Below are 14,266 nucleotides of genomic sequence, written 5' to 3'. Positions count from 1 at the left end.
ATTACATTTCTGTACAAATTGATCCTGATGCTCTAATTCTGCACCTTCTGTAGAGGTGGACGCTACTACATAAAAACATTTCCCATTTTTGCTCTTGAGTCAGTGGAAACTCTTCCTGAAATAGTCTATTTAACCCTGTCCTGTACTCATCCCAGCACTTATTCATAATATTTTATACAGAACATTTCAACACTGCTTTTTGACTTTACATTTCTACACCTGTACATAACTCTGTCACCCAGTTAGCTTTTGAAAGCCAGGGATTCTTAAGGTGTTGTCTGGAGTCTTTTTGTGGTTGAAGGTAATATTATAAGAAGGAATGAGTCATTGGACACTTTCACTAGTTAGGTTTTTTTTGTCTGAAAATTTGATATAATGTGTGTTTAAGGTAATGACTTTATGCACACCACCTTTCCTTAAAGCGAAAACATGTAAAACACTTTTTTCAGTCTTACACATTCATGCTTCAAATCTGCAGGCCTATTTCTGTAAGCTGCTTCATGACAATGTGACAAAAACACTACACTATTTGAACTGAATTGATTTGGACTGAATGTACATGGATCTTGCAGGTGACCCAGAGATGCAAAGTACAAGCTCAGTGATGTTTCATATAACTAAGAACAGAGTTTTAGACTGCAGACCTGCCACTGTGAAGCCGAGATTGGTTCAGCCCTAATGAGTTCTGTGTGGTTCCTGCAGCTATAAATATCCCTAATTAAAGAGGGTTATTAGGTAAACCGCAGGGCTGAAATCAAAATGTATATATATATATATATATATATATATATATATATATATATATATATATATATATATATATATATATATACACAGTATATATTTTATATATATATATATATATATATATATATATATATATATATATATATATGTGTGTGTGTGTGTGTGTGTGTGTGTGTGTGTGTGTGTGTGTGTGTGTATTATAATATATATTGTATATATTATATATACCTGCACACATACTGTATGTCTGCTTGTTTGTGTGTATGTGTGTGTATATGTACCCAAATGCTTTATCTGCATGTATATTTTTTGGTGCTCATGCTTTAACTTATTCTATCACTCTAATGACTAAAGGCTTATCTCCAGACTGCCTCGACTATTCTATGCAAGAGTAATTACCTGAAGAAAATCAATTAACTTTGCATTGTTATAAAGCCCAGATTACAGCCATAATTAATTTTCGGCGTATAAACAACCAACCACAAAACAACTTTACCAGCACCACCTCGGCAATGAAGCTCAATTCCTTGTCAAACAGATCATTTGCATTGCATACATCATCTTAAAGTGAGGCAATTATTAGACAGGGGGCAGACTCGCATTTCAGGCTTTACACGTTCCCGTTTAATTTTCTTGATTTAATATTTGCAATCGTCCCCGGACTCTTCACAGTGGACCAGAATGAAAATCCGAAGTAGAAACCCCAAGCAGCTGTAGAAGGATTTGCAATGAGAGGGCGGGCCAGACCGCTAGGCTCAGGTACCTTCAGTAGAATAAAACAGTGATGATGTTCAGAGGTGGGTATTCAACGTTATGAGCTGTTGGTATTTTGCGCAGGTGTTTGAAGGGAGGAGCGGCGTGCTCCGGACGGGGGAAGCTCCAGCAGAGTCTGGACGGTGAGAGCGATACGGCTCAATCCCTCGTCCTCCAGGATGAGCTGAGCTGGACACAGGGAGTCCTGGTGGAGTTTGGACGACAGTTCATACAGGTTAATCAATAGACATTGCAGAATGCAGAAACATGCGATTCAAGGCCAAGCATGCGCACAGGCACGTAGAGGTTAGTGCAGACAGCATGCAGACAGCAACACACACCAGGAGGATTTGTATTCCTGCTTTTTCAGCTCCAGTCCTGAATGAATATACTGCAGTTTTCTCAGTTGTTATTTTCCCCCCTTTTCACCCCTACGGCTCGAACACACCAGATTGAGTTGATGCAGTGCTTTGTGGATAGCCGGACAGCTCAACAGGACATGGTATTGCAGGACTGGAACTGAAACACTAATCAGATCACAGGTTTTGTGCAGAAAGGACAAGCAGCAGTAACAGCATGCGCCCTACATGGTAACTCATGCGCTCACATTTGAACCTTCACAAGCAGATTTTTCTTTATCGCAGTCACTATTCCAGCTTTAACCTCCATGCATTTTTTTTGCAGCAAGAAAGAAAGCGTTGTTTTCCCACTCTTCCAAAGCACAACGTGTTTCAACAAGATTTAAACTCGCCCATGCACAATCCCGTCTTTCCTTCACCTCCCAGTATGAATAATTTTATCACTTACCTGAGCAATAAGCAAACACAATGGCTAGAGTCCTAAAGGCTATCAACAGACACCTGACAGAAGATGATTGGCTTGAGAAAGAAAAAAGAAAACCATAAAGAAAGAAAAGGAAGCAGCACAGAAAAGTGTTTTTTCCTTTCTTTTTTAATAATTACAGCAACAACAAAAAAAAAAATCTTGAATCTATATAAACTTACAATTGACCTCCTTTAAATACATGAGGGATATAAATATTACAAAATACATCTTGCTTCTTAACAACTGTTTTAAAAATTCGACTCCAGTGAGTTTGGTGCTTTCGTAACTCGCTTCACCCTAAGAGACATTTTGGTTGAAACATTATTGCAGATTTTGCTCCAACAAAAAAAACTATAAGTATTTGGGAAAAATAACTAACAAACAAACAAACACAAAAAGGGGAACATTTGTGGGTAGTTCTTCAACATCCCTGCTCTGAATATGCAACATGGCTTTCGGTTAAACTGAGCCCTTCAGATGATTTCATTTGTGAGGACTGAAAAATGTAATAAAATAAATGATGATTTTAGTCATGGGACTGGTGAGAAGACGTTTGCGTATCTGTGTGTTTGAGAAGTCTCGTTTTTTTTACGTTTTAAGACATTAAGAGACGCATAACAGGGAAGGATTTAACAATTTGGATAAGTGAAAATTAACCCATTTCTTTCACTGCGCATTTTCTATCCCATCACCCCACCCTTTTGCTTCTCCTCTCCTTCTTTTCCTTTACTCAATTCTTTCCCCATGTGCCCTTATCACTCTCTCCAGATGAGCGTCTGCTCGTTAGTCAACTGTCTGCAAAGCTGCGAAATCACATTAAGTATGCAGGGAACACAAAAGCAACAGAAGCAGACAGTATTGAGGAAACATGGGTACTCATGGGCCTAAAACCAACATTACTGAGGAGAAAAAAAGAAAAAAAAAGAGGCTTAAAGAGGTTTTAATGGGATGTTATTCCACTGAGAAGAATTTACGCCTTTCATTAACACTGGCTGTTTGTGTCTGTATGTATAAGCAGAAGTTGAGATTTACTTATGTAGAAAACGTTCTTGTATTTGACAAACTCTGGGCTCAGAATTTCCGTACCACATGTTTTCTGAACATCATCTGGTCAGAACCTAATTATTATTTTTTTTTTAAGGCTAAATATCGCAATGCTTTGAGAAGAGCTGATGAGGTTTTGCTCTATGAGGCCGTGTTTCTCCCAATACTGCTGCTTGACACAGGAATGCATAAATAAATAAACAATAACTTAACTTTACATGGCAAGCTGACCAAAACAATACATATACATAAATCAGAAACATTACTTCAGTACCATTGGACATATAGCTTCGAGTGCAGTTGTGCAACACCACTGCCCTCTGGTGGTCACAGTTAGTCAACAGGACAAAACAAATAAACAAAACAGCAAACCGGTTCATTCCAGTCTCCCGACATTAGTATTTAAAAAGATATATGCTTATCAAATGTGAACAGGGAGCTTTAAAACTCATTCTCACAAACCATTCCATAATGTTTAATAACACACATGCTGCAAGGCAGAGAGACTGGAATGGACACACACATGGTGGAGTTTGTGACAGTAGCTTCAGTCAGACATTGCAGGCACTTACATTTGCAAGCACTGAGACAAAGTGGTTAAAAAATTTAAAGCCCTTTTAACAATATGTGAGTGGATTTTACTATTTGTGCCAGTGACTAAATAAACAGTTATAAAACGCACTCTTCCCCAGGTACATACAAACACTACACCATCCTCAAAGCTTGATCCCGTGTATAATCTAAGGCAAAGCGGTGGCGAAGCCCTTTGGGGAAATGGATACTAAGAACAGATAAATACCACTTTAAAACTGATTATTTCTGATTAAAATCATCCAGTCGTAATGGACCGAACAGAACTGTTTGAAGGGTTTTAATAAGCTCCCCAGACAAAAAGAAAAACAAACCAAACCGAAACAAAAACCCCATCTGTCAATAGCAGCACAAACACTTTAGACACTTCTGACTCCCTGCAAATTCGCTTTAATCGCTCAGACAATGGAGCAAACTTTGCTAAATAGAGAAAAATATGAATTCTACCACAAAGACCCTAGCGTATGTCTGAAGTCAGGATGCGCTTATGATAACAGCATTGAAGCAACGAATGCCTTGTGGTTAAAGTTTCATTACTGGCATGAAATATCATTTTGTCTGCCCAAAAAAAACAAACAAAAAAAACAATTTAATTAAGTACATTATACACTAAAAACTGATGTAAAATGGTAGCACACAGCACATTCTGTTTTAGCAAATAGTCTGCGGTGCATCTTAAATAAAGGAAGCGCAAAGCAGTTGTGTCCTTTCCTCTTTAAAAAAAAATGCTACAGCTAAACCATAGAATATTCGTGACATGAGCATCCCATGTGACACAGCAGAACGGTGTTTGATTGCAAATCCCAATAAAGCTAATAAAACTTGAGCCATCCATGAGCAGGAGTCCTAGAGAGCAAAACGGGACGAATATTATTACTCTATAGCCAATCGTATGCAGGTATGAGCTCATGGATGTAGAAGAGGGCAGATAACACTTTCCTCCAGTGTGTTTGAGCAGCAGCTCGAAAAAAAAAATCGCTGACTGACTTTATCTTAGAGAAAGCATGTGTTCGCTCTCGCCAACTCGTAGCTGATGTGGAAGTAGCAAACTTCTATGACTATTTAGAAGAGCAGGAGAAATATCAAAGCGCTCTACACAAAGCTGAGTTGCACCCGGTAAATGAAACGCTGGTCTGGATTTTTCTGCACTGGTCCTCAACCAGGTATTAGAAAATAAAGACAAGATTTGAAGGCAGTTTTTTTTGTCTGGGCAGCTTATATAAAATGCTTGAAGAAAAAAAACTGCAATCCCACAAAGTCTGTCCATAAAATTGTAACAGTATTAATTCTTTATATATATATATATTTATTTATATAGATTTCTGCTCAAGACAGATACAGCATAAAACAACCACCGAGTTGGTTCCATATCTGCTTACTGCAGCTTAGAGTGTGGTGTATAAGTGTGTAAGTGTGCCAGGCTCTCTGGCTGGCAGTGGAGCTAGCTCTGCTACGGAGCGTCTCCATGTAGTGTCGTGCGATGGGCAGGGTATGCCTCGAGCGGCGTGGTGTGGAAGTGCACTGCTGCAAAGCCTTATTATACGCGGAAGCGTAACGATCACATCGTTTAGATCTGACAACATGCTCTCATGTAAACACGCATGTATGCGCTTTATGCGGTAAGGTGATGGTAGAGCAGGTAGAGCAGGCCCATGACGAGGCAGTAGAAGAGCAAAAAGCCGGTGGGGATGAGGGAGAAGGGAGAGAGAGGGGAAGAGTGTGCTTTTATATCCTCCTTCAACTCCTCATCTCCTCCTCCTCCTCTCGACAAGAGCGACTCCACGCAGCGCTGCACAGCACGCAGCTTACTGCAGAGGATATCAGACGCTAGACACACCTCCGTCTGAGAGAGAGAGAGAGAGAGAGAGAGAGAGAGAGAGAGAGAGAGAGAGAGAGAGAGAGAGACAGACAGACAGACAAAAAACGAGAGCGAGATTGAGGCGGCGGAATAGAAAAACAGAGTTGAAAAGCGAATAAGAATGCAGATAAAAGAGAGAATAGGAATTGAAAAAGAGTAAAATAAAGTGAGAAGCAAAAAGCGGACAGAATTCAGTAATACGTTGACAATTAAGCACACATTAGAAAACACACTTAAGGCAGCACAGGAACGGCAACACAATTTCTAATAGTCCTTTACCTCAGGAACGCCCAGCTTGCGGCAGGCAGCGAGGAAGTTTTCGACGTTGAGGCGACACTTGGCAGCACTCAGTTTTGGCTGAACGGATTAAACGGAACACAAGTTTGCAAAAACAAAGTTGTACGTGTTCTCGCCTCATGAGCGCTCAAATAGGCTGAAGACGGAGATTGATATCACTGAGGACTCACCACAGCAGGGGAGGGGATGTGGATGATTGCCACCGACCGTGGACGGACATGATTGGCTAGCTGGCAGAGGATGGTGCCGTTGGACAACGATTCGCCTAGATCTTCTGGAAGGGTGATCTTCAGAGAGGACTCTAGGGACTGACAGATGGAGAGCAGACAAGAATAAAGAGAGAGATGTTAGATGATGCTGTCAGTGCCGAAATGGCAGAGTGAGGAATGAGACGACCTTGAGGAGTCAACGGATGCGTTATAAAGTGACTGAGTAGAATTAATTCCTACCAAACAAAGTGTGAGAGAACACTAATAAACATATTAGCATTTCTGTCCTGTACTGCCGAATACACAACTTGCATGCTGTCCTGGTCCCTGAATCTCAAATTCTATTTAAAGCATTTAACTGTATGTAAAAAGTATGTAAACATAGCTGTATATACAGTACTATACGTAAATCTCATGCTAAGCTAGCTAGCTTGACAGAGACTCTACGATAAAAACATTTCGGATTGTATTACCATTAATAGACGTACAGGCATTACTAGTTAAGCCTGATCAGAATGCGTTTCTTATTAATTTTCAATAGATATGCTACCTCTGCTTTTAACTGAATCGTGTTCTCCTAAATCCAACCTGCAAACAAATAACCGGAGTTCTGGTGTCGTTTAATTGAGCCGAATTGTATACATTTGGAAGCTTCCTGCACTAAAATGTTCGATTTCATGGTTCATTGCTGTCAAATTCACATAGAAATGAGTTTATTAGAGGGACAGCGCATGTAGGACGTTTTAGAGACAAGGTGAGGGAGGCGAGATTGAGATTGTTTGGACATGTGCAGAGGAGAAACACGGGGTATATCAGTAGGAGAATGCTGAGGATGGAGCCCCCAGGAAGGAGGTTTATGGATGTGGTGAGGGAAGATATGCAGGTAGTTGGTGTGAAAGAGGCAGATGTAGAGGACAGAGGGGTATGGAGACGGATGATCTGCTGTGGCGACCCCTAATGGGAAAAGCCGAAAGAAGAAGAAGATTCAGGCTGTGGAAAAGAAACTATTTCGAAGTGTCCACTTGTCACAAAGACACTGAAGGTGAAATGCGGGGAGATGTGTGGGAGGAGAGGCATGGTACAAGGTAAAATGACTGCAAGTGTGTTCCTTACCTTACGTAACTGAGAGATTTCTGCTCTCTCCTCTCGTGGTGATTTGAGTGTGGATCGAGACTCACTGCGACCCGACTCAGCCAATGACTGCATTGACCCTAAAACAAAGACAAACACCAGCAGAATCTTAGTAGGTTATTTCCACAAATTGTGAATGAAATTCAGAAACTTGAACACAATTGGTTATTTGGGTACAACCATCCTAAAAGGTGCACATTGTTGGTACCTGTCCCACCCATATTTGGAACGAGACTATCGCAGGACCACTGAGGATTATTTGGAAGTATTTGGTGAAAGTACAAATGGGTTGCCATGTTTTTTAAACACAGGCACAATTCCTAAACGTTTTTATTAGACACAATCTTTGTATGCACAGTTAAAGCTCATTGTTTTACACAATGTATGTTTTTATCCTTCAGCCCAAATTATTCTTCTTACTAAGAAAGAAGAATTTATCCAAATATACACACACGACATAGACAAAAGTATTGGACATCCGACTTTTTCCAGCCATATGTGGTTCTTTCTCAAAGCTGAAGGCACACAATTGTACAGGAGGTCTTTGTATATAGTACCATTAAATATTCCCTTCACTCGAACTAGGAGACCCAAACCTGTTCCCGCATATAATGCCTCTGTAAACAATACAAACTCCATGAAGATATGCTTCACATGGTTTGGAGTGAAAAACTCGAGTGGCCTGCTATAGAGCTCTGACCTCAACCCTAATGAACATGATGAATTGGAATGCTGACTGCACCCCAGGCCTCCTCACCTCACTCTACATCGTACCTGCCTTTATTAAGGCTCTCCTCTGTTCTGGCACTGAGGTGGTGGAATGAACTTCCTCTAAATGTCCAAAGAGCACTGGCTATTTTGAAGACCTACCTCTTCCTGAAACAATTAAACTAGCACTTGTTTGCTTTGTCTTCTTTATATAATTTTTTTTTTTTTTTGTGTTGTAGGCTGATGGTATCTTAAGTTTGTAATCTAGCGAACCAGTGATGATTTATTCATTAATAGAGATCCTGCTAAATGCTGAAAATGTCACACCCTTGAGGCTGAATGGCCACAAATCCCCACAATCAATCTCCAAAATCTAGTGGAACACCCTCCCCGAAAATTGGCCAGGTGTCCACAAACTTTTGGCAATATAGTGTATATATAAAAACTGTGCTTTCCTCAGCAGCCTTTCTTTTTTGCCCTCTCTTTAAGGGTAATAAGCGTACTTTGCAAAGCATGGTTAAAGGCTGTCCAAAATGAAAAGAAAATGACAAGACGTTCTGACCAATCAGAGCTGAGTAATGTAACCATGTTCTGCTATCGTCATCACCATTACACTGAAATGTTTTTATAATAACCTAACATATTAATATGGCTGCATGACCAAACCTGGTTGTGTTAGAAAAGCATTCTTACAGTAGTATTTGTCTATAGCTCATGCCTGTGCTCTGTGTGTACCTGAAGTCTTGACATTGCAGCGTGATGAAGTGCGGAAGAGGAAGCTGTTGGGTTTGGGAGCACTGCCGGTGGGAGAACAGGGCTTGGCAGAGGGCACATCTATTATATATATATATGAAAAAAAAATCTAACTACAATTTATCTTTTCACCTCAAAAAATAAACAACCTGTTCAACAAATAGAAAGTGTGAGCATAATTATGTAGAAATGTGTGGAGATGCTGCACCTGTGCGGCTTGTTGAACGTTGGAGGGATGTGGGATAAATCTGATCCACAGTCTAAAAGAGGGACACAGGACACGCATTTGCATTTAGAAGCAAATAAAAATAAATAAGTAAATGAGCAGAAACACAAAAAAAACAAATGAGACTCACAACAGATCTTTGGCGAAGACCGTTAACAGCAGCACTACTGTCCGGTGAGTCACCACTAGAGGGAGACAGAGAAAGTCAAAGTAGTAAGTAAGTCACCAACCTCATTCACCAGCACACAGGATGGACACTAACTTTGACCTAGAAAACTAATTTTCTTATATTCATCATAACACACGTCCCAAAGTTAAAGACCAACATGAAACACCACACTCTAGCTGTCAGCACTGACAGTGAACACAACATGAGCACGAACACAGCACAGGCCCCGACCATCTTACCACGAAACACTTCCTGTTCCTGCCTGTTTTGCTGCTGACTGACTTCCTGTTTTCACTGCCGTCCTCTGCAGCCTGGAAGAAAAAAGTAAAAAAATAAAAAATAAAAAAAACAGACATGATTTAATACAAATTGAAAAGTAAAAAGTAAAAGAACAAGGATTGTATACACACTTTGATTATAAACTGTTCATACTGCTGGGATAATTCATAAAAGCAAATATCTAATACTACTGTGGCGTTTCATCAGCAAGTCAGGATGTTAAGCAGTGTATTATGAAATGATCATTTACAGTATACTTCCTAGTGTTTATCTGCGCTCACCGCTCTCGCTGCTGCTGCTGAGCACGCTCCCTCTCCTGCCAGAGCTGCAGCGTGCCAGGCCTCTTCTTTTCCTCTAGTGTGGGACTGGACGGAGAGCCCGCATCAGCCGAGTCACGGCCAACACTCCTCCTGCAGAGTGGAGAATTACATCCTCAACAGAAATGCTAGAACGTCCTGTCTTTAAAAAGGTTCGAGGCGGCATTTAAGGTTTTGAGTCTTATGACTGGAAAAAACAAGCTCAGGTTTAATCTCAAGTTCAGGACACGCAAACGTGCGCGCACACACGCACACACGCACACACGCACACACGCACACACGCGCACACACACGCACACGCACGCGCACGCGCACGCACACGCACACGCACACACACACACACACACACACACACACACACACACACACACACACACACACACACACACACACACACACACACACACACCCTGCTTCACTCTAAACACACTATATAATCATGTTTAGTGATGTTTGTATGGTAATGCTTTTCTGCACTATATTTTCCATTTATACCATCATTACTACAGACTGATGGCAGAGAAATACGCGCAAACAAGTAGTTTGTTCTCGGTTAGTTGATTGTAATTGGCTGATTGTGTTTGCATTGAATTACTATGCGCCAATCAGATTGGAACATTTAACATTCTGAACCCGGGAGCCAAAAGTGAACATAAAATATCAGATGCTCCAAGATGTGTGGACACAGTTCCTTGGCATTGAGACTAGTAACTGAATTGTTTTTCTTTGCGACCTTATGTGATGTGCCAAATATGATTTCCAGAAGTGAAATTACTAACATTTAGCATTTTTTTTTTCATGCTTGTAGAATATTTATCAATATTATATAATAAAAAAAAGAAATAACCTAACAATAAAGGAAATAAAATACAGTAATCCCCCGCTTTACTGCGGTTTGCATATCTCGCGCCCCCGGTTGGTTTATTGTGGAATTGCATTTGCCACATAACTAATTTGTTTGGCTGATGTTCCCGGTCTCTCGCGGATAGCACGATAGTCCAAAAAACTTATAGGGAGTTGTTTTAATGGAGTTTTATGTTGAAATAATAAAATGTATTAATGAAAATATAATTATATTATATTTTGGGTGGCGTCCGTTTATCATGTTTTTTTTCGTTTAACGCAGGTGGTTTTTGAACGTAATCACCGCGATAAACGGGGGATTACTGTATACTAAAGTAACTTCAAAATTTAGATTTTTTCTTTACAAGAATTCTATTAAACTTTGAGGCTACAGCCACATTAATCAGGATAAACATAAAAATGCACCTTTTTGCCCACACTGAAGGTAAAAATTTAGCTTTTGAAAAAAACACTCAAGTAAATACATTTGAAAAGGCAGTATTCGTGTTGTAGTGTGGACTGAGAAAACAAAACTATTCGCTAACCCATGTCATGCAATCTATTCAACCCAACACAAACAACATGGTGGATGATGCAGTTATTGTGCCTGCTATCCAGTTTCCTAGTGTTGCTGGGACACATCGTACGGTCTTCGGATTGCACCATTTCAAACAATCGGAAAATCTCAGATGAAGAGTGTGTTAAAAAGAGTTTTATCATGATTTATGTGTTCGCAGTCTTATCTGGACATTCGGACATTTTCAGACGGGTATGTTAAAAACACAAGCAGTACAGCAGCAGCCTGAATAAAACTGGAATGGTGTTCACAGTCAGTCAGGCAGCCCTAAAGTCTGGGAGGAAACTAATATAAAAATCACTGTTGACTTTTCCCAGCTCCACAAACACAGCGAGAAACTGACCTTAACTATGCGACGGATGTTTGGAGAGTGAGAGTGGGACACAATGAGTGGTAAAAAGGAAGGAGAAAAGGTAGGAGTCCAAATTATATGTCCAAAATGGTTTTGGTTTATAAAGATATTTACTATATGATACATAGGAATTTAAAAGCAGTTTTAGTTTTAAGGCTCTTATACAATGGGAACAAGAGGTCTTTTGTGAATTCAGGTGGATGAGCTCATGCTTCCACTGCTGTGTGTAAACAGTCCTACCTGCTGCCAACTGAATTGGGGCTTTGTGAGGGCGTGGACCTGCTTTCAGTCTTCTGAAACACGCAAAGCAAAAGAACAAATGAGACAATGAGTATGGATATTTACTGTAATGAGAATAATAATATTGAGGTCATAGAAGACATGCAGATCTATTAATATTTTACAAAGCTTGGAAAATAGAGTTTTGTGGAAAACACATGAATGATTAATGCATCTTCTTGCCTGTGTGGGTGATGACTGTGGAGGACTGGGAGTGTCTGGTTTGCAGTTTTCCTCACCCTCTTCTGTTAAACTGCTATCAATTAAATCCACCTGCTCCACGATTCCGTTCACTACAGATGGAGGAAAAAAAAGGAAAAGAAGAAAAGAAAGATGCACCAAGAAAGAGGAGTAGTTTAAATGTGTGTGCACTGAGAGCTTTTACCCTTTCTTCAATGTGTGAGATGATTAGTACCTTTGGGCGTATCCAGCAACTCGTTCCTCTCGTCTTCTTCCTTGTGCTGCTCGCGGGAGATATCCGTCAATCGCAAAGATCTCTCTGAAAAATCGTCAGCGGACTGGAAAGAAACAGGCAGGATGTTCAGAGAGACGAAGAACAGATTTGCACGCAGATGAAATTCGGTGAATTGGTTTCATTTCCTTCTTTTTACCTCATTTCCAGACCATCTCTTGCTTCCACTGTCCACACTGTTGAAGCCAGAGTCCAGACCACCATACTGACCAGGGAACAGCTCCTGATCTGAAAGACTGCATTAGACAAAAAAAAAGAAGAAAGAAAAACAGAAAGAGAGAAAGGAATAAGAGAACAAGAGAGAGAGAGAGAGAGAGAGAGAGAGAGAGAGAGAGAGAGAGAGAGAGAGAGAGAGAAAGAGAAAGAGAGAGAGAGAGTGAGTTCACTCACCCATTTCATTATCGAATAAACCCCCCAGAGCACTAAAATGTTTAATTTGATTGACACTAATTTCACTCTAGTAATTCAATTTGTGAGAAATGCACAATTCTATTAAAATATGCTAATAACATTTCAGTACCCGGTACTCTCAATGATCACAAAACAATGCAAACCATTTTTCGAGCATTAAAATTAGAGCAAAAAAAATTGCCACCATCAATAATAATCATAAACCATCAATAATTCCCCCCCACCACACACACACACACACACACACACACACACACACACACACACACACACACACACACACACACACACACACACACACACACACACACACACACACACACACACACACACACACACACACACACTCCTCCCTTCATCTTGGCCTCACCAGCTGCTGAAGCCACTGGGCCGCAGAGCTCTCTCCAGTTGGTCCTGGCTTCTCTTGCATGCTTCCATGTTAAGGTACTTGAAAATGTGGAACTTCCCTTTGGAGCAGATCTGCGCTGGGGGCATCTGCAGTGGGTTGTTGTCCAGCGAGATGTGCTGCAGATGCCGCAAGTGCCGATAGCACACGGGAACGTGGGAAATTCTGTTGCAGGAGACATCCAGACGGACTAGTGGCAGCTCAGCCAATTCTGTGTAGCGGAGTGCAAATGAATACATCATACAAAATATTAAGTGTTTGATTCCAACTTCAATTAAAGGTTGGATTTTATACTAATCACTACATTTCCAAGCAATTTTATCTCTGAGGCACAGGCGTAAACAAAGACATTTTTAGAAATGTTATATAACTTTTTTTGGATAGAGACGGGATAGTGTGTGCATGTGTGTTTGAGAGAGAAAGAGAGAAGAACTAACCCTCTGGCAGGGTCGTGAGCTGATTTCTTCTCAAGTTCAGATCCCGTAAACCCTCCAGCTGACCCAGTTCCACCGGCAAACACTGCAGCTCATTACAGCTCACATCCTGCAAAGAAAATCAGAGACACTGTCTGTACGTCCTCACAGCAACACATATACTGTACATACAGGACATATTTAGAAAGCCTAGAGCCATAGAGATACATCATTTCTCCAATGTATATAAAAAAATATATATATTTATTTATAAAAATTAAACAAACAATAGAACGGCAAATGGAACCATGATTATTACATCATTAAGTACAACATGTGCTAAGAAACATGCTGCGCAAATTGTTTCTAGCAATAAGGGCATAAATCTACTCTAAGACATGATACTGAGCTGCACAAAGTAGGAATCCACAGTAATTCATTGTGGGAGGAGGGAAAAAAAAAAGCCCACTAACCAGCTACTTCAACCACAGACCTTACTGAGCTTGCAAAGTGAATACATTTTTCCACTAGCTAGCAGCTTATTATATTAGACCAAACCTTCAGATAAAAGGTCCACCAATGAGAGGTTTCAAACAATTGATATTA

General features: G+C 40.3%; 1 protein-coding gene across 4 annotated transcripts in view; it reads right to left on the bottom strand.

The window, feature by feature from the left end:
* Positions 1-934: 934 nt before the first annotated feature.
* lrch4 (leucine-rich repeats and calponin homology (CH) domain containing 4) overlaps positions 935-14,266 on the bottom strand; it is a 33,678-nt gene continuing 20,346 nt past the window's right edge. Inside the window, exons 4-19 of one of the 4 annotated variants that reach the window (XM_083541272.1) lie at positions 13,685-13,790; positions 13,212-13,458; positions 12,570-12,666; positions 12,374-12,476; positions 12,142-12,251; positions 11,920-11,972; positions 9,872-10,000; positions 9,551-9,622; positions 9,273-9,327; positions 9,125-9,176; positions 8,899-8,997; positions 7,438-7,535; positions 6,286-6,423; positions 6,098-6,175; positions 2,308-2,378; positions 1,568-1,705 (exon numbers count right to left, since the gene is read on the bottom strand). In XM_083541272.1, coding sequence (XP_083397398.1) covers positions 2,340-2,378; positions 6,098-6,175; positions 6,286-6,423; positions 7,438-7,535; positions 8,899-8,997; positions 9,125-9,176; positions 9,273-9,327; positions 9,551-9,622; positions 9,872-10,000; positions 11,920-11,972; positions 12,142-12,251; positions 12,374-12,476; positions 12,570-12,666; positions 13,212-13,458; positions 13,685-13,790 — 1,476 coding nt within the window. In that variant the 3' untranslated portion in view covers positions 1,568-1,705; positions 2,308-2,339. Of the gene's footprint in view, positions 1,706-2,307; positions 2,379-2,433; positions 5,804-6,097; positions 6,176-6,285; positions 6,424-7,437; positions 7,536-8,898; positions 8,998-9,124; positions 9,177-9,272; positions 9,328-9,550; positions 9,623-9,871; positions 10,001-11,919; positions 11,973-12,141; positions 12,252-12,373; positions 12,477-12,569; positions 12,667-13,211; positions 13,459-13,684; positions 13,791-14,266 lie in introns of those variants that run through there. The other 3 variants (XR_014533634.1, XM_083541271.1, XM_083541270.1) reach the window with 3 other exon arrangements.

This window comes from Silurus aristotelis (genome assembly GCF_946808225.1).
Source record: "Silurus aristotelis genome assembly, chromosome: 5".
NCBI lineage: Eukaryota > Metazoa > Chordata > Actinopteri > Siluriformes > Siluridae > Silurus > Silurus aristotelis.
The sequence above is the reverse complement of the archived record's forward strand: the minus strand, read 5'-3'. Positions and strand labels throughout refer to the sequence as shown.